General features: G+C 40.8%; 1 protein-coding gene across 1 annotated transcript in view; it reads right to left on the bottom strand.

Annotated features, from left to right (window-relative positions):
• Positions 1-21617, bottom strand: part of LOC109937402 (vitamin D3 hydroxylase-associated protein-like) — a 54938-nt gene that overhangs the window by 24050 nt on the left and 9271 nt on the right. The window contains exons 4-8 of the mRNA XM_020535980.2: positions 19146-19279; positions 11269-11475; positions 8743-8783; positions 3336-3460; positions 514-639 (exon numbers count right to left, since the gene is read on the bottom strand). Coding sequence (XP_020391569.2) covers positions 514-639; positions 3336-3460; positions 8743-8783; positions 11269-11475; positions 19146-19279 — 633 coding nt within the window. The remainder of the gene's footprint in view (positions 1-513; positions 640-3335; positions 3461-8742; positions 8784-11268; positions 11476-19145; positions 19280-21617) is intronic.

Below are 21617 nucleotides of genomic sequence, written 5' to 3'. Positions count from 1 at the left end.
CATTTCACCTAGAGTGTGAGAGTGGAGGGTTACTTCTGTCAAGATAACTAGTTTTCTAAAAATTTTCGATGAAATAATTGGAATACTGGGGTATCCAAATGGATATTACCTACTCAGATTTTCAGAAAGAATCTGATGACCTGTTTTATGCTTACTCTTTAAAAGAGAATACCATGAAAACAGTGGGACAGAAAAATGTTATCAATGATGTTGGATCCCTGGAGCCCCATAATTTCTTTTCTGTCCATCATTTTCAAATCTTTGTATATTGCCTCACATGTTATTCAAAATTAGGAACTCATTAAATGGCCAATCCTGCAAATTAGTTATTTTCATGCTTTCCAATCTGTGTTTCCAGCGTTCATGTTGGGCGTTTAGGTTAGGGAGCAGGGAAGAAAGATTAATTAAAAATAAATTTTTGCTTAGTCCATTCAATCTTTCACTATCATCCCTCCTCCCCCTCCCTCTACCTCCAGGAATTTCTCCATTCTCTTGGAGGATTAGTAAGCACACCGTGTGTCCAGCTTCTTCCAGTAGTCGCTTAGTTTCCATGATGGCTCGTTTCATGCTTGGGGTCGGGATCCAATACCCATCATTTTCAAAATAACCTATCCTCAATTGTTTCGTACTGGTGTACATCTGAAAAAAAGATTTTTTAAAACTTCAAAAAACGTAATTTTTAATTTTTTGCAATTGAACAAAACAGGTCCTCAATATTGGAATGGTCAACATTTACACCACTTGCAAATAATTGCTCTATATACTGCTTCATCCAGAGGGACCTGGAGCACAGTTACAAGGTTGCTGATAGAACAACTGATGGAGGATGGAACTCCTACATTGCACCTCTTACGATGAAAGCACCACCAATCATGTTGCAAAGACATAATAGGACTTTGCAAATGTCTGCACGAGTACTAACTCCTTCTTCACCTAGTTTCACGCCAATAATGAAAGGAATCTTTGGAGGTAAGATTGCCGTGCACTATACTTATGGTTGAAGTTGCGAAGGGATCAGTTCAATGCCCCCATGTAACCCATAAGGGTTTGCATTTGCTTTGTGCTTTGTGCTTTGTAGCCCGCACCTGCCACTTTCAAGATTTGCTGGGATTACTTCAGCCACACAGCAAAACCCATCTTCAGTCTGCAATGACTAATGACGTATATTACGGTAGAGCAGGCTTGATAGCCCCTACATCCTTAACTAGGGTTAAAATTTCAGGTTCAGTAGAGAAAGTGAGAAGCTGAAGTTGAATGGTGAATGCAAGAAAGCTCAAAGGAATCTCTGAATCTCCCCATATTGAACCCTTATTCCTCACTATTATAAATTTTGAGAGTTACAAAGAAACACTTGGGTTTTTGTCTCCATTTATTTTAATGGATTACATATTAAGCATTCCCCATACAAGAGGATAATCTGCTTCACACTGCCACTGGGGATGCTTGAAAAATAACCAACACAATGATGCTACAATGCATCAAACAAGGCATAAGCTTTGCCATAGATACCTAGAACAAACATATAAAAGTTCTACAAATTTAGTAACCTCAGTCTATCTTCATTGCCCACCCTGGTTGAACCTTACAGTAAACATCTTTAATGTCTGGTTAAACTCTAATAGAGATTCAAACATTAAAAGTATCTGACATACTTCCACAATGCTGTCTGTTTCTATCCTTACCTAATTGTCACCCCTGTCATGTTTCTGTTTTCTTCAGGTTGACGTCTTGACTATGTGCCTTGGAAAACTGCTGATCTTTCTGCTACATAACCTTCAGGTTAACTAAAATTGCAGTATAAGTTCTGTTCTTTAGCTGGCCTTGTCTTCATCATTCACTGCTGGCTTCCAATTTTTTAAGGCATCAAATTCAAAGCGGCTGAATCTAATGGTGACTTGAGTAGTGCCAGGCATCAGTTAGAAAGTTAGTTGCTTGCTATAGTCATTTTCAGGAGCCTTGACAGAATTCAATGTCAGTCAGAGAGTGAACTAACTCAGGACAGGTATTCAACTCCTTTCAGGGTAAAGGGGCTCTCCATGGATCATGGGGGGTGCCCAATCAAAGTGGTTCCATCAAGCCCACAGGGAGGCTGCCATCTTTTATGGGCAGCCTCTGTATACTGGGACAGAGTATGGTGGAATAGGAGCAACGGTGGGATTAGGCTTTTTATTAGCCTCTGGGCAGGAACATAGAACATAGAACTGTACAGCAGAGGAACAGGCCCTTTGGCCCACAATGTTGTGCCGAAAATGACGTGAAATTAAACAAATCCCTTCTGCTTGCCCTTGGTCCATATCCCTCCATTCCTTGCATATTCATGTGCTTATCTAAAAGTGTCTTAAATGCCCCTATCATTTCAGCCGCCACCACCATCCCTGGCAGCACATTCTACATTCCTACTATTCTGTGTAAAAAACAGCCCCTCACATTTCCTTTGAACTTGCCCCTCTCACTTTAAATCCATGCCTCCTAGTTTTAGATATTTCAACTCTGGGATAAAGATTCTGACCGTCAACCCTATCTAAGCATCTCACAATTTTATACACTTCTATCAAGTCTCCCCTCAGCCTCAGCCTCCGCCGCTCCAGCGAGAACAACCTGAGTTTTTCTAGCCTCTCCTTATTGTTCATACCCTCTAATCCAGGCAGCATCCTGGTATACCTCTTAGATGTGGAAGGTCTCCACATCCTTCCTGTAATGTGGCGATCAGAAGTGAATGCAATATTCTAAGTGTGGCCTAGCCAATGTCTTATAAAGCTGCAACATGACTCCCTGACTCTTGTATTCAATTCCCTGACCATTAAATGCATATACACCTTCTTTACCATCCGATCTACTTGTGAGGGGTGTCCTTCATCTTCCAAAGCCCTGACTTAATTGGAGGGGTCAGGAAGGCAAAAGATCTTAATCCCTGGCCCCACCTTCCCTCCCTTTCTTCAGCTCATACCTGCTGCCAATAGCTCAAACCCAGCTGGGGGAAGTAAATTCTACCCAAAATGTACATCTTTGTTATAAATCTTTTCACATCTGTGAAATCTTTTTATCCTACATTCCAGTTTGGTCTTGTGACTTCCATCTCTGTATTTCATTCCTTGGGCGCCAGCTTACAACCATCTTGGTTCAACATTACAAAATACCCTCTTTAAGCTATCCCCAACTTCAAAAGAAAAACCCTTAAAACCTTCAACCTCAACTATAGTTTCAGTCATCGTAGTTGAATCTATTATTTCTCTTGAACTGATTACTTCTCAGAATCTTTTTCTCTTTTGAAATTCTTTGGAGCATTTAGTACCTGAAAGGTGCAATATAAAGGCAAACAGTTGTTTTTGTGTTACCTGTTCATTGAAGGGAATAGGTGGCACAGATGGATCCAAATGGAACATGTCTTCACATAACAGAGCTCTCATGCACAATGCCAAGCTATCCACATCTTTGGCTAATGGACCAACCATTGACTCAACTAGAAAACAATCAGTATTTCATTCAAATTTAATATTCATTGTTAAATGCCAGAAGAACTGAATTATATATCTTCATTTATAAAGATTTATAAAGATTGCAGGTTCTCCACACTCCATTATTTGGCCATTTATTCTTGGTTGACATTCCAGTCCATTAGTGAAGGGCAACAGAAATCAGAAGGACATTTTCAAATTTGTGGACGATCTTAAATTGTGGAATATAATTAATGCAGAGGAAATGATGAAACAATACAAAAGTCCATACTGGGGATTTAATTGGCAATTTAACACCATTGCAGGTAACTGTGTGGCATTATACATTGGTGGGAAAAGTAAGAAGGTCACATACGTTTTGGAAAATAAGCGTCGAGCTTTAAAAAAAACTAAGAGATCAGGGACAGAAACAGAAATTGCTGGAGAAACTCAGCAGGCCTGGCAGCATCCATGGGAGAGAAAACAGAGTTAACATTAAGGGTCCAATGATTAGCCCATACTTGGAGTACTCTAAATATTTCTAATCTCCATAGTATAAAAGCACTGAAAAAGATGCAAAAATCATTTACTGAAATGATACCAGAACTGAGAGCAGATTGAACAAATTGGTGATCATTTCTGTTTGAAAGGAAAGATAAAGGAGTGGCCTTTATGCTGCAGATTATCAGGATTTTGAACAAATTTGGTAATGTAGATGTGCAGGTGTACAACTGCTGTAAAATATCCAGCATTTATCTTCCATTCCTCTTGCAATTAATGCCAATATTCCATTTGTTCTCCTAATTACCTGCATAATCTGCATGCTAATTTTTACGATTTATATAATCATCAACACCCTAAAATATCTGGACAATCAATTTTTGTAACCTGTATCCATTTGGACAATAAACCATTTTTCCATTCCTCCTACCAAAGTGGGCAAGTTCACATTTTCCCTCAACATATCTACCTGCCAATTTTTCGCCCACTCACTTAACCTATCCTTTTTTACTCATTCACATGGTGTGGGCACCGTTGGCCAAACCAGAATTTACTGTCCATCCTTCGTCACCCTTCACAAGATGATGGTGAGCTGCAGTATTCACTTGCAGACTCTCTATATCTTTTTGACACTTAATTTACCACTAATCTTGGTGTCATTGGCAAATTTAGCTACCGTACAATCAGTCCTTTCATCCAAGTCATTGATATAGATACAAGTAGTTGATGCCCAAGCTCTGATCTCTGTGGCACTTCCCTAGATACAGCTTGCCAACCTGAAAAAGAACCATTTATTTCTGCTTTCTGCTTCCTGTTAATTATTTATCCATGCTAATATTTTACCCTCGACACTATATGCTCTCACATTATCAACAAACCTTTTGATGTGGCACCCTATCAAAGTTCTTTTGAAAATCCAATTTATCCACTTTGTGTATTATTTTCTGAAGAAAACCTCTAACTAGTTAACTAACATGATTTCCCTATCACAAAGCCAAATTGATTCTACCTGATCACATTCTAATTTTCTAAATATCACACTACAACCTGTTTAATAGTGAATTCTGGCAATTTCCCTAAGACAGTTGTTAGGCTAATTGGCTGACAGTTTCCTGCTTTCTGTCTCCCTCCTTCCTTGAATAAAGATATTGCATTAGCTAGTTTCTAATCCATGAGAACCCTTCCAGAATCTAAGGATTTGTTTGAAGATCATAATCAACGCATCTACCATCTCTACAGCCACTTTTTTAATGCCCTGGGATGGAGGCTGCCTGGCCCCAAGGAATTGTTGGTTTTTGGGTCTAATAGATTTGCCAGCACTTTTCCATGGTGATGGTGATTGTTTTAAGTTCCTTCCTCCTGTTAACCTCTTCATTTGCTATGGTAAATTTTCTAAGTCTTCTACAGTGAAGACAGACACAAAAAACTCTGCCATTTCCTACTATCTTTTCTCTCTCCTGCATCTCTAATTCAAAACTCTAAAATGATCTTTTGCTTTCTTTTTCCTCAATTTCAATTCTTAAGTTCCATTTCCATTTTCACTTCAATTTCCTTAAGATTCACTCGAATTCTTGTTAACTCAAGTGACTCACCATTAATTGACTAGTCTCAAATTCTGAAATAATGTGTTAATTTTCTCTGCTTTCTTAGGTTTTGCAGGAAATTTCACCTTTAACTCCTTTGTCAATTCTATGTCTGCATTCAAAGAATCCATGCTGAGCCTCTGAAGTTTTGTATGTCCCTGATGACAGGGTTGTGTTGGAAAACAAGCCTCTCTATTCCATGTGTTGTCACAAATGTAATGATCAATTCAATCATTAGGATGGTTAATATGCTTAACTTTGATCACTATCTAATATGAAAGAAACTCAAACCAGATTTCATCAATAAACAAAACAAAACAAAACTTATTTAATATATAAACAAACTTATCCTTTAACAATGGCAAAATGGGTTATCAGTTACTAATATGCAAACTTAAAATACAATCTTTAACTTAAAATCCCCTTTAAATCTCAATGCACATGAATATTCATTCACAAATAAGACACACAAGACAGACAGTTCTGCAGAAAAATATCACAGTTGGGAAGCACAGGCAAAAAACAACAAATTCTGTAGATCAAGAGACCAGACCACAAGGGTGGAGCACGATGCCTTTCTCACAGTTCTTTTGGATTTTGGTGATGACATCACCTCATTGTTGACCCCAGCAATTCCCAATTTAGTACTCAGCTGGTCTGACCTTGATTTTTTTTGTTGAGCTATAAGTTCTTCCTTTCAAAGTTTTTGGGTGTTTTTTTTCCCTCCACACACTAAGATTGAGAGAGAGAGAGAAACTTTGCTTGCAGGATTTCTTTAGACTACTTGCCCCTCCTCCCAGCTCCATGACAAACTGCTACTTAACTTTTAAAGCTGTTGCTGGGCAATTTATTTAACCTGAGGCCACTTGGTACTAGCTAGTCTCACTCAAATATCAAATCCAGCCTCTTCAAAAGTTATATGATCTTGTTTAACCAATCAATAAACACCACACAGTTCCAGATATAAAAGTTTGATTCATTCTGTGCAACACAATAGTGTCCAAACTTCCATTTTCCAAGTTTATAAATATACGTACATACTTCTTCCATAGGATGATAACTCCATATGCTCAACATCAACATTACTCTCATCAACCGTCTCCATCATTTTCATCAAAGAAATATTAATCAGTGTATTTTCGGGTTTCAGATTATAATAAAATCTTAACCCGCAAAAGGTGTTAGGAAGCAGCTATTGGAACAGAAGGAAGATAAGGAGCACTGTATGAGGATTAACTGGCAGGCAAAACTAGAAAATAAAATATGATAAAAATAGAGTACATCAAAATTATTTGACGGACGATAAAAATAAATTAAGGCCATATTTATAAATTAGCAATGTTGACATGTGCTTGTCCACTGGGTTCACATTTTTGGAAGCTAGGGCACAAGTACCATGGTGCAGATTTTGTGGTCAATGTGAAACAAGCTCACTATTGGCCTTAAGGAAGGCCTCACTGAGAGATCTGACAATCTCTATAGTGAGAACCTTTCCTGTCTCAATGTATGTTGCATTGTAGAGTTGTTTAGTGGGGATTCACAGCTTCAAGCTGCAGTGATGAAGTCAAACTGTCCTGGTAGTCAATCATAATAAAAACATTCTTACACACCACCCACCAGGAAACAAAAAGCACAAAAAAATCAAATCCTTTGTAAAATCTTGATATAAATGTTGGTATATAAATATTATGGTAAAGGTACAAACTGAAATATCATAAACGTTTAAAATGTAATTCTTTAATAAAAAATAGTTTTTGAAAGCCAATAAACAATCATAACACAGCTTTTAACAATATTCCACATATTCTTCAGCACCAGATCACTTGCTCAGTAATTGTTATTACTGAGATGAAGGTCAAACACTCAGTTACACCTCATTGAAAAAAATAGCATTTTTTGGTGAGGAGGGGATTTTAAACAATGATATTAGAGCAAAAAGGGGGAAATTCAATTGATTATTCTGATCACCAGCTCCAGAAAGGTGGATAGTAGCCAGAGGGAAATTGCTCACAATCTAGAACAAAGCCTGTGGCAGTGGTAGAAGAGAGACAGACGATAACATCAAGATTTCTGCGGTCAGATTCAGAGGGATAATGACGGCAAATATTGATAGCGTATTATCAAACGCTCACAAGTGCTGGGGCCATTGTTCTCCAGCATTAATTTCAGGACTGGAAATACTGGGGACTAGGTTTTCACTTTGAACAGGAGAATAAAACAGGCGACAGTGAATTAGCATTGCAGTGTCCATTTCTCCAGATTTTTGTTTCCATTATATTGAAAGGATCTCAGATTCTTTTCCAGCTGTTTCACATGACCTCGCAAAATAAGAAGTGCCCACAGAACGTAACATGAGTGTCAAGACAATTCACCTTCATGAGAAAATTATGTCCCACTATTTCAGAGTAACCTTGTGTTACTTTATTCTCTCTGTGTCTAGTATGTTCATAGCAATCTTACAAAACTGTGTAAGTTATGATCATTTATTTGTTGGAATACAGAAGAATGATAGGTAATTGTATTACAAATATATTAAATTTTTAACAGGGTTGACAAGGTAGGTGTTGAGAAAATGTTCCCCAGACTGAGGAATTGAAAGTACAGGATCCCAGAATAAAGGATCAACCAATTTGGACTGAGAGGAGGAGAGTGGTGAATCTTTGAAATGTTTCCACCCAGGTTATTCATAGGCAGAGAAATCAAGAAGAAAATCATGTGCTTGCACATAAATAGTTTTCAGCTTTGTAATTGTTGTAAAGGCAGTAATTATGGATTATATACTTTGAACCACTATGTTTACAGACTGTCTGTTGATAGAAGTAATTGCGTATGACTAAGGTGGTAGCATACAATATCTAAGGTTATCGTATCCAGTGCATTTCTAGTTTAGTCTTTATGGAGGCTTGGTGTGCCATATTGGAGGATACTGGCTGCCCTGATTATAACAAGGCCATCCAGATGGACCACAGAGAATATGAGTTCCCTGGTTGGGGCTATTAATCTGGTCCAATCAGGGAGCCCTGGCTGACAGATAAGAACAGGAGTGTCAGACACCCTGTTCACTCTGAGAGCTGGCTCACACGGAGCTGGATCAGTGTCAAGGACTCTTCATGTATAAACAAAGGGTGACTTGGTGATTGGATCCTGGCCTCTGTGGAGTTATTTCACTGGCATAATCCATTTTTTAAAAAAATAATAACAGCTTTTATAGAGTTGAAACTCACGTGTTTTCTGTCCAGACAAACTTCCTGACAACCCGATCTTGCTGCGTGAAATGAAAACATATTATCAGTTATTTGAAGAAACCGGCCTATTTTTAAGTATTAGCAGCCCAGTCAGTAACAACTCATTGCAGTCATCCAGTTATTACCTCCAAAAGTTGCCTTCCAAAATAAATCCTTTTAATAAATACTTTGAGATGTTTTGTCTGAATATATTGCAGAAATATCAACTTTCTTGTTTCATATATATACCAAAAATGCTTTACGTTTTAGACTCAAAAGTTGGTAGCCAAAAATAGATGCCTGGAATAGACACAATTAAACATTAATGAGGCAGAATGGTCATTACCTTGATCTTAGTTTTATTTTCCTTCCCACTTCGTCTCTAAAAGCACTTACTTGAAGAGTAAAGATATGAGACTTACATCCTGTAATCACACAATCTCAGAATAGAGAGAAGGAACATGAAAAGATCAGAGGGCCCATGTAAATATGCCCAATTTTATATCAAAAACAACTGTACAGGGACCATACTGATATTTTATCACAGTTAAAATGCCCAGATACATTCTTTTTCAGTTTTACTTTGTTCCATTTTCTGCAAGGAACCATAGGCACGTCTGTGTGTGTGTGTGTGTGTGTGAGAGAGAGAGAGAGAGAGAGGAGGAGAGGGAGAAAGAGAGAGACAAGAGAGTTATAACTTGACTGGCACTATTTATCGTCAAATAAAAACTGAAAGAACTGTGGATACTGTAAATCAGGAACAAAAACAAAGTTGCTGGAAAATCTCAGCAGATCTGGCAGCATCTGTGAAGGAAAAAAACAGAGTTAACGTTTCGGGTCCGGTGACCCTTCCTCACTTTTTAAACTTGATGAGTCATTCTTTTACCTAATCAGTTCGAAGTTCAAATCCCTTCTTATAAATTATTGACATGCACAGGATTGCAATCTGGTAAGAGTTAATTTACCCACAGCTCAGTAAGGATATGGAGATGATACAACACTGATTCACTGGGCCTCAAGGAATATATTATGAGGACACGTTTCAAAGAAGATTGAGAAGTATTTTGATGAAGGCACTTCAAATAATTTTGATAGCGTAGATACAAAGACATAATCTATGATAAAGAAATTATTGCCCCGATAGAGCAGCAAAGAACATAATTAGAGCTACAAACAAAAACTGAATTGCTGGGGAAACTTAGCAGATCTGGAACCATCTGTGGCAAGAAGGCAGAGTTAATGTTTCCAGTCCAGTGACCCTTCTTCAGAACTGATTGTAGCTAGGAAAAGGTTGGTATATATGCTGAAGACAGGATGAGGGGAGGTGACAGTAATAAACCATAGGCAGAGTTGGATCCCTGAGACAGAGAAAAATACTGAGGGAGACAAAGGAATGGGTAAAGGACAGCCTGGGAGAATGAATAGCTGCTAATGGGGACCATAAGTATTTGACAATGGGTTGATGTAGTAGCAGCCCATGTGATGACAAGACCTGGTGTGTGGTGGGTTACGGTAAGGACGTGGAAGAAAGTGCTTAAGCCGTAAAATTGTTGAATGAGGTATTCCAAAAGGCTGCAGGGTTGCCATGTGGAAAATGAGATGCTACTCTTCCAGATAGTGCTGAGCTTTTCTGGAGCACTGTAGCAAGCCTGAGTCAGAGATGTTGGTCAGGGAACAAGGTGATGTGTCAAAGTGACAGGCAACTGGAAGCTCAGGGTTATTTTTGCAGGCAGAACTAAGTGTTCTGCAAAGCAGTCACCCAGTCTGCACTTTGTTTCCCTTGTATAGAGGAGACCACATTGTGAGCAGTGAGTGCAGTAGAATAGATTGAGTGAAGTGCAGGTAGAGTGCTACTTCAACTGGAAGATGTGTCTGGAGCCTTGGATAGTGATGAGGGAGGAAGTAAATGTGTGGGTGTTACACGTCCTGCAGTTGCAAGGGAAGATGCCAAGGGCCTGTGAGGACATGTTGGGAGTAAAGGAGAAATGGGCCAAGCTGTCCCAGAGGGAACAGTCCTGCGGAAGGCTGACAAAGCAGGGGAGGGGAAACATGTCTGGTGGTCGCATCTCGCTGGAGGTGATGAAAATGGCAGCAAATGATCCTTTGGATGTTGATGCTGCTGGGATGGTAGGTGAGGACAAGGGGGATCCTTTTGTTACGGGAAGGAAAATATGCAGTGAGGCTCAGACACAGCTGAGGGCCCTGTCAACCATGATGAAGGGGAATCTTCTGTTGATTAGAGCTACACCATTCCGATGCAAAATCAAAACATACTTGTTCATACAAACTGTCAATAGAAACCTTTAACTCTCTCCCTCAAAAGGTAGTGGACACTGGTATAATTGAAACCTTCAGACTGAAATAAAAGATGTTGTACTAAATATGGATATCAAACGGTGTGAATCAACAACGGACAGATGGAGTCAAGTTGCAGATCAGCAATGAACTAACTGAACGATGGAACAGACTTGAGAGGCTGAATGGTCCACTCCTGTTCCCCATAATAACAACAAACAAATTTTTTACCTCAATCGGTTTGAAGTTGGTTTGAAGCCACAGATTCCACAGCACGCAGCAGGAAAGCGTATGCTGCCACCAACGTCAGTTCCAATACCAAGGATGGAGCCACCCGCTGCAATCAAAGCAGCTTCCCCACCCGATGACCCACCAGGTGATCGCATGGCATTAAGTGGATTGATGGTTTGTCCGTAAATGGGATTACTGCACTCGAAGCTGTTGCAAATTGAGAAGGACATTCTTTTAAGGATGATCTGAGACATTAATGACAACAGGAAACAGAAAATGAATGTACCTTCCCATTAGCCCTTCAAAATAATTTTTGTACATTTAGCTATTCAGAAAGGGGCAGTCTTTATTAGTCCACTATCAGCCACAAATGCCAAACAATAGATTTTCTAAACTCACAGTGGAATTCTCAATCCAATTGTCAGCTTGTAAGAATTTCACAAGAATCAACGAGCGTGATTTTATGGAACCATAAAAGTAAGGAACATGGCATCTAGAGTGAAAGGCTTTGAGTACACCTCTGTTTCAATTATTCCCATTGAGAGTGATTATAGACAATGTCCTTCACATTGAAAGGAGGGCCAACTGAAACTGCAAACTTTTCAATATCCCACAGAGTGGCAAATACACAGGATACTAACGTGAACATTCAATAAACAATGACAGCAAAAGCACAACATTGTTTCTTCCATAACAAAGGAAATGTTCCTAAGTCCCCTGTGACCATTAGCGTATACCACAATGACGCACACCAGTACATGTAGTCCTATGACTGAGCAATGTGCAACAAATACCGGTGATGTGCATGTGAATAAAGTGAGTCTAGTGTAATTTAATTACTTACAAGTGACAGTTAAATTTAAAAAGACAACTATGCTATATTTTTGGCTTCTATAGACTGAATCTTACGTTTTCTGGCAAAGCATTAGTTTCTTTTAGTTTCATGGAGGGTTTCTCTCCAGGAGGCCTGCTGAGATTTCTCACCATGTAGAATCAAAGATTCATACAGTCATGCAGCACAGAAACAGACCTTTTGGTCCAATTCGTCCATGTGGACCTGGTTTCCCAAACTACACTAGTCCCATTTGTCAGCGTTCGGCCCATATCCCTCTAAAACTTTCATTTTCATTTACCTGTCCAAATGTCTTTTAAAAGACTTACCAAACTGGTTTCAGTTACTATATACTCCACATCTGTTACAGCTCTCTCACTTGATTCCTGCTGCTACCAGCCACTGTTCCTGGAACAGTTCCCCACTCACTGAATATGCCCTGGTAGATTGGCACCCTGGTGCCAGTGTCATCTTTAAAAGCCTACTGTGCACCTGGACAAGAGTTAGCAGGTTTGGCATTGCCCCTCACCATCATGGCACAGCAGCCACAAAGCCACTCTGTTCACCCCTTCCATGCATTTACAACGCGATTCTCTCACCAGAGTCACTGTGTTGCCAACAGGCCACACAGTTTACCTGTCCTTAGCTATATATCATCTAAACACCCTCTCTAAGTCATTACTACTCTATACTCAAAGTTCACTGTAGATCCATATTAAGCATTGTCCAGTTGGGGAACATTACATACAGGGAACTAATCAAACAATTCTAAGTAAGAGGTTACTACCGTGTCACTTTCTGAATTGTCTGGACTGAAACTGAGCACCGCACTCAGACTTTCAGCTTCAACTACTCCCTGTCTCACATATGGCACACAGGTCCGTAAAAGTAGCAGTACAGATAGATAAGGTTGTAAAGAAGTCATATGGCATGCTCTCCATCATTGTTGTAGGTACAAAGTACAGAGTACAGATATAATGATGGAACTGTATAAGACACTGGTGAGGCCACAACTGGAACATTGTGTGCAGTTATGATCACCACGTTGCAGGAACGATGTAACTGCTGTGGAGACAGTGCAGAGAAGATTTACTTGAATGTTGACAGGGCTGGAGAATCGTAGCTACGAGGGCAGTTGGAGATGTTGGGGTTGTTTTCCCTGGAACAGAGAAGGCTGAGGGGTGACATAATTGAGGTATACAAAATTGTGAGGGGTAGAGATTGAGTAGTCGGAGGAACCTGTCTCCCTTGACAGAGATTTCAAAAACCAGGGGTCAGAGATTCAAACTCAGTGGCAGAAGGATTAGAAGGGATGTGAGGAAAAACTTTTTTATGCAGACGGTGGTGTGTGTCTGGAATTCACTGCCTGGAATTGTGGTGGAGGTAGAGACTCTGAGCTCTTTTAGAACATACCTGGATCTGCGTCTTAAAGTTTGTAAGCTACAGGGCTATGGGCCATGTTCAGGAAGACGAAGCAGGAAAGGGCATCTGGGTGTCTTTGAGTTAGCATGGACAAGATGGGCCAAATGGCCTCCTTCTGTGCTGTATTATTTCGATGGTTCTATGAATTTTTATGTACAGCCAATGAAAGTGAGTAAAGGCTGCAGATTGCCCCCACATGATGACCAATCACTATTTCACAGTCCATAATGGTCCACTGCACACAGCCAAAGTTTCATTTGCGGGGCCTGATGGAAATGGCTTTCAACCAATACTTGAATACTAAGCACACTGACCTTGCATGCAACGCAAATGGATGATGAAATGAACCGGTCTCATCCCTGGGAGGCTGATTGTGCCGATGGAGCGTCACACTCAGGCTCCACTCCAGCTTCCAGCATGGTTCTGTCAGAGAGTCACAGGACACGTGGCAGTCTGAGTCAACACTGTATCATCCTCAGGAAATGCAGTTGGGGTGAAAATCACTGATCCCCCTGCGGCATTGACACATTCCAAGGAGCCGTGCAACTGCCATATTCCCGCCTGAGCTGTGTGCTCCTCAGCCTCCATGGCTGTCTGGTCTTGCCTTTGGCCTTTTTTTATTTCGGGATCAGTGGTTGCGCCAGCATTTCTTACCCATCCCTAGTTGCCTTTGAGAAGGTGATGGTGAGCTACCTTCTTGAACCGCTGCAGTCCACTTGCTGGGGATGACCCACAATGCCATCAGAGAGGGAAATGCATGATTTTGACCCAGTGACAGTGAAGGAAGAGCAACATATTTCCAATTCAGGATGGTAGCGACTTGTAGGGGAATTTGCAGGTGGTGGTGTTCCCCCATACCTGCTGCCCTTGTCCTTCTAGATGGAAGTGGTCATGGGTTTGGAAGGTCCTATCTAAGAAGCTTTGGTGAACTTCTGCAGTGCATCTTGTAGATAGTACAGATTGTTGCTACTGAGTGTCAGTGGTGGAGGGAGTGGATGTTTGTGGCTGTGCTGCCAATCAAGTGGGCTGCTTTGTCCGGCAGGGTGCCAAGCTTCTTGAGTATTGTTGAAACTTCACCTATCCAACTAAGTACGCCATCACACCGATGGACGTGCTTTGATGAGTCAGGTGAGTTACTCACCACAGTATTTTTTAGCTTCTGACCTGCTCTTGTCACTTATGTGGTGTTTATGTGGTGAGTCCCGTTGAGCTTCTGGTCAATGGTGATATTGGGGGCTTCAGTGATGGCAACACCATTGAATGTCAAGTGAAGGTGGTTAGATTGTCTCTTATTGGTGATGGTCACAGCCTGGCATTTGTGTGGCCCAAAAGTTACTTCCCACATATCCTCCTGCATCTGCCTTTGCCTTCTTGGGAAGGCAGATGCAACAGCCAACATCCCACCAGTGGCTGGGTGCCGGATCCACGCTGGCAATAACCTATGTTGGGAACATAAGGACCAAAACAGGTTGTTATTACCTCTGAAATCAGACAGTAGAGCAGATGAGGGCTATACACATCCTCCATACAGTGAGACAGGCAGTGCCCTGATAGCAAGGGTCATGTCCTCATCATTTATTCAATTTCAGCCTCAGCACGTGCACCACTGCATGAAGATGCTTCGCTGGCTGACAGACCAACATGTTACATCCAAAAGGGAGTGGCTGACTTGCACTGACACCCTCTCCATCTCAGGCCCACATCAGTCCTGATTATCATTGCATTGCAGAATCCACTGTAATACTCACAGGAAAGATGACGAAATGATCTGCCTACCACTGCATCTTAGAAAATCTGTGATGCTTTTGGCCAGTATTCATCTCTTTGTAAGTCATTACCACGAACTTCTGTCTTATTGAGATGCCAACGTTTAATTTGTATGGCCTGGTGCAAATGCCTTTCGACCAGCACTTGAATACAAAGCAAATTGACTCTGTATGCAATGCAAATGGATGATGAAATGATTGCAAATTAAATGTAGCTGCAGTTTAGAGACACATATTTCGTGCATTTGTCCTTTTAATGGCCTAGCATCCAGCAGATGTGTATTCTGTGCTTTTGCAGAGTGAACTGGCACTGAATGTGCCTTCTGTGGGTGTTGTCCCATCCATTTTCCAGTTCTAGAAAACAGCAAGCGACAGTAGGGAGCGCAGATCATGTTGGTGCCATCTGCACCAGGCTTTGCCTGGATGTCAGGTACCCTCCTAGAGCCTCCATTGTTCTGTTTTAGCTTGCACAATCCCTCAGCCCATTTCCATCCATGCTCTTCATCTCCCCATCAGGCCATGTGGAGACCCACCACATCAAACTTCACTGCCATCTTTCCTCCTTGCTCCCTGAGCCCCAATATTTTGACCAGGGAATCTATTACAGCAGTAAGGAGGAATGATACTCTTCAAATGAAGCCATTTGGGTAGAAACTAAAAACCAAAAAGGACTAACAGTGCAAGAGAAATAGAAGACAGGATTATGTAGGAAAACTTCAGGTAAGTGTCAAAGTAATAACCCTAATTCTAATCCAAATCCTACCATAGGTGATAGTGAGAGATTTCAACTTCCCCAACATTAACTGGGATAGTCATGGTGCTTAGAGGAGCAGAATCCTTAAAATGCATTCAGGAAATCTTTTTAAGCAGTACATGGAAGGCCCTACAAGAGAAGGGGTGGTCATGGACTTAATCTGAGTAACAAAGCCAGGCAAGTGGTTGAAATATTAGTGGGGGAACATTTTGCAGACAGTGATCATAAATATGTCAGATTCAAGATTGTAGAAAAAGGACAAGAATGGGCCTGAAATCAAAGTCATAATCTGGAGGAAGGCTGATTTTAATAAGATCAGGTCTGATTTGGCGAGAGTGGACTGGGAACAGATACTTTCAGGTAAATCTGTCTCAGAACAGTGGGATTAATTCAAGAAAGAGGCATGGAGATTACAGGGTCAACATGTTCCAATGAAAATAATGGGTGAGACCATCAAATCCTGTGAACCTGGGATATTGGGTTCAGCACTAAATTAAAAGATTAAAATGAGGCTTATGGCAGATACCAAGAGTTCAAAACTGCATAAATCTGAGGGGAGTATTTTTATGGACCAGACCAAACCCCCTCAAGATATATTAAGAAGATAGCCTCGATCCTAAGTAGCGATGGGACACTGGGAAGCACTTTGACATCAACACAGTGTGACAATGAATAGCCCCAATAAAACTGAAGGCAATGGGGATCCAGTGAAAAACTCTCAACTGGTTGGTGTTGAGCACAAAGGAAGATGTTTGTAGTAGTTCATGGCCAATCTTCTCAATCCGAGGACATTATTGCAGGAGTGTCTCATGGTAGCTCTAGGTCCAACAATCTTTAGCTGCTTTATCAATGGAATTCTTTCTGTTGCAATATTCGGAGTAAGGATGTTCATTGTTGAATGCACAATGCTCATGGACCACTCACAAATCCTCAAATACTGAAGAAGTTCATATTCACAGACAGCAAGACCTGGACAGTATCTAGCCTTGGACTGACCAATGGCAAGTCATTAAGGTTGCTTCAGAGTACAACGGGATATCGATCAGATGGGCCAATGGGCCAAGGAGTGGCAGATAGAGTTTAATTCAGATAAATGTGAGGTGCTGCATTTTGGAAAGGCAAATCAGGGGAGGACTTACACACTTAATGGTAAGGTCCTGGGGAAGGGTTGCTGAACAAAGAGAACTTGGAGTGCAGGTTCATAGTTCTTTTAGATAGGATAGTGAGGAAGGTGTTTGGTAAGTTTGCCTTTATCAGTGCATTGAGTATCAGAGTTGGGAGATCATGTTGTGGCTGTACAGGACATTGGTTAGGCCACTTTTGGAATACTATGTGCAGTTTTGGTGCCCCTCCTATAGGAAGGATGTTGTTAAACCTGAAAGGGCTCAGAAAAGGTTTACAAAAATGTTGCCTGGGTTGGAGGGTTTGAGCTATAGGGAGAGGCTGAATTGGCTGGAGCTATTTTCCCTGGAGCGCAGAAGGTGAGGGGTAACCTTATAGAGGTTTATAAAATCTTGAGGGGCATGGATAAAGTGAATAGCCAAGGTCTTTTCCCTGGGGTAGGGGAGTCCAAACCCAGAGGGCATACGTTTAAGGTGAGAGGGGAGAGATTTAAAAGGGACCTTAGGGGCAACTGTTTCACACAGAGGGTGTGCATGTATGGAATAAGCTACCAGAGGAAGTGGTGGAGGTGGGTTCAGTTACAACATTTAAAAGGCATCTGGATGGGTACATGAATATGAAGTGTTTTGAGGGATATGGGCCAAATGCTGGCAAATGGGACCAGATTAATTTAGGATATCTGATTGGCGTGTGCGAGTTGGACTGGAGGGTCTGTTTCCATGCTGCACAGCTCTATGGCTCTGTTTGTGTCATGCAGAACAATGCCAGATAATGACTATGTGCAACAAAAGATAAAATGACTATCACTTCTTGATATTCAGTGAAATTATCATTTCCAAGTCTTTCACAATCAACATTCTGAAGGGTCATCAATGACCAGGCATTGAATTAGACTAGCAAATAAATATTGTTGTCTAATCATCCAAATTAACTCTATTTTTCCACACTATCCTCATCTTCCTAAATTCCTCTAGTACACCAAAATCCTCCAATATCTGCTTGGACTAAGTTTCCTGGAGTCAACAGTTCCAAAGATTCATGACATTTTTGAGTGAAAAACTTTCTCTTCACCTCAGTCCCATTATTCTTAAATGGTGACCCTATGTTCTAGGTTCCCCCAGTGTAATAAAATATTTTCTCAGCATCTCAGTGCCAAACTCCTTAATAATTTTATATCTTTCCATTAGATCACCTCCCATTTTTGTCTAATCCCCAGGAAATATAGGCCTAGAGTACTCAATATTTTCTCATAGGACATCCACTCATTCCAGGAACCAATGTACAGAACTTTCATTCTGCTCCCTTTTAGCAAGTGTATCCATCTTTGGGCAGAGAGACCTAAAGTGCTACAGATGTGGTCTCAAAATTCCCTGTAGAATTGTATAGTTGTCTCTTGATTCTTCTTCAATTGTTTTGGAATAAAAGCACATATTCCGACAAAAGGTATCTCCAACACTCCCCGAAGGGCAACTAAGGCTGGGCAACAAATACAGCCCCATCTTCAAACTCAAGAAACCACATTCAGAGCAAAAAATAAGCACCTACAGATATAGTACCAATTTCAAAGAGGCACTGAAAGGTATTGTGTTGCTAACTTGAACTGCTTCACCATCAGATAATAAGGGTTCTCAACATACATTGCAAATTCAAATTATTTTTCAAATATTTTTTCCACTAATTCCACTAATCAAATATATGAATTCTTTATATATATGTATATAGATATTTATTCATACATAAGCAACACTGTACCAGAAACAGTGTGTAATGACCATTTCAGTAGTGAATAACTTCAGTGTTACATTTCTATCTTTAGAATATAAATTCTAAAGGAATATTCAATGACAAATCTTATGTTGATACATTCAAGTCTATACGATAATTATCCTGTCTTTATTCTGACCACAATCATCATAAACCAAACATTTCTCCTGGTCCTTAATGACTCTATAATTTGCAAAAGTATTCCATTGAATGTTACCTGAGTAATGTCTGAGGAACATTGGTTTTCACAAATGGAATCGCTCCTTGTTTCTTTAGCACTTGAACTATTACACTGTCTTCACTTGCAGGTCTGTTTATGTATTTCCTAAGTCCATGAGTTGAATCATGACCCTGTATTAAAATAATTTTAGAAGAGGTTATTATTGCTAATCCATTGGGTTGTACAAAATTTTGACTAGCTAGCTTGTTGAAACCCAATTAAAATTTTAATTATTGTCATCTTGCAGGGAACATCTGAATTATCAGTAAACTACAATTCTCAGGTGGCCAAGAATAAACAAGAGAAGATTGAAATTAGAAACATGGACCTGGATTTTATGGCCACAAATTGGACGTATGCTGTCCCCAAACCATGCAAATACCACATACAGAATCATAATGCTGTTACCGCAATACAATACCATCACAGCAGTCTGAACAGTTACACTAAGCAAAATGTCCTGATGAATGCAAGATGAAAAGCTCTGACAAAATATGTCTTTTCCAGCAAAGACTATTCACTGAAATCATAAGACAGTTGGCAATGTTTCAAGTGCTGGGAAAGGGGACATAGTAGGCAGATGCCCAGTAGGCATCATTAATCATTGCTTGTAGCATTCTGCGTCTGTTCTGTTCAGCTATTTTGTATGTTTGTGGGTTTTGAGTGGAGGTTTGTATTTCACGCTGTGGGGCAGTACCTGGTTCCTGAAACATTTGTGAAGAAAGTGAAGTTCATGGGTAGCGCTCAGTCGGTTGGCAAAGGTTTCGTATTGTCGGGCAATTTTTAGCATGTTGCGCCCATAGGTGTTTAAGGTTTTTGCAAAAATTTGTAGCTTGGGTTGTGGGTGATGTTGTTGACTTGCTCACCGAGCTGACTGGTTATCGTACAGATGTTTCGTCTCCATGCTAGGTAACATCATCAGTGAGGCCTCCGATGAAGCGATGTTGTTCTACTCCGCTAGGAATTTATACTGTCCAGTCTGTTATGGTGAGTTGTGTCATTTCTAGTTCTGTTCTGTTCTCTACGAATGCCTCAGGAACCAGGTACTGCCCTGCAGTGTGAAGTACAAACCTCCACTCAACAACCCACAGGCATACAAAATAGCTGAACAGAACGGACGCAGAATGTTACAAGCAATGATTAATGATGCCCATAACCGACTTTACAAGTACGAACGGGAAATTTCACGCCAAAAATCACAGTACCTAAACACTACGGACCAGCAATGGACCACAGCCCTAGAACAGGCCGTCAAATAACAGCACGGTGGCTCAGTGGTTAGCACTGCTGCCTCACAGTGCCAGGGACCTGGATTTGATTCCAACCTCAGACGACTGTCTGTGTGGATTATGCACATTCTTCCCGTGTCTGTGTGGGTTTCCTCCGGATGCTCCGGTTTCCTCCCACAGTCCAAAGATGTGCAGGCTAGGTGGATTGGTCATGTTGAATTGCCCATAGTGTCCAGGGGTGTGTAAATTAGGTGGAATTAGCCATGGGGAATGCAGGGTTACAGGGAAAAGGGTAGGGAAATGGGTCTGGGTGGGATACTCTTCGGACGGGTGGTGTGGACTTGTTGGGCCGAAGGGCCTGTTTCCACACTGTAGAGATTCTATGAAACACAAAACCAAAACAAAGAAGAGACACAAGCTACAGGAGAAACTTACTAAACTGATCCACCACAAAGACAAAGACAACAACAAACAGGCCACATGGATAAGAAACCTATCCATCAGATGACTCACAGAAACTGAGAAAGCTGTCTTATTACGCAGACTGAACTATAACCACAGAGATGCGAACAGAACAGACTTCATGGCCGCCCTCGAAACTACATTAAAAGACAACAGACTCATGGATGAAAAACAACAAGCCATCTGACAAACTATAATCCCCACAGTACACAGAAGGAACGAATGGGACACCCTGAACAAACAGAGAGAAAAGCACTAGATAAACTCAAGAAAGACAAGAACATCATAATCCTACCAGCAGACAAAGGGTGCATGACCGTCATTATGAACAAACCGGTCTATGTTGAGAAAGCACAGGCACTGCTCACAGATATGGTGGTCTATAGGCCACCAAATAATGACATCATGGTGGGGCGGGCAATAAACATAGAAATAGCTAATGCATGTATAAATGGTACAGCTATTACCATGGGGGATTTTAATCTACATATCGATTGGTCAAACCAGGTCAGTCATGGCAGCCTTGAGGAGGGGGTTCATAGAACTCATCCGCGATAATTTCCTTGAACAATATGTAATGGAACCTACAAGGGAGCAAGCTATCCTAGATCTAGTCCTGTGTAATGAGACAGGAATAATTAACGATCTCACAGTTAGGGATCCTCTCGGAAGGAGCGATCACAGTATGGTCGAATTTAAAATACAGATGGAGCGTGAGAAGGTTAAATCCAGTACCTATGTCCTGTGCTTAAACAAAGGAGACTATGAAGGAATGAGG

This window comes from Rhincodon typus, chromosome 10, assembly GCF_021869965.1.
Source record: "Rhincodon typus isolate 14 chromosome 10, sRhiTyp1.1, whole genome shotgun sequence".
Classification (NCBI taxonomy): Eukaryota; Metazoa; Chordata; class Chondrichthyes; order Orectolobiformes; family Rhincodontidae; genus Rhincodon; species Rhincodon typus.
Note: the sequence above shows the minus strand (reverse complement) of the source record. Positions and strands in the feature narration are given on the sequence as shown.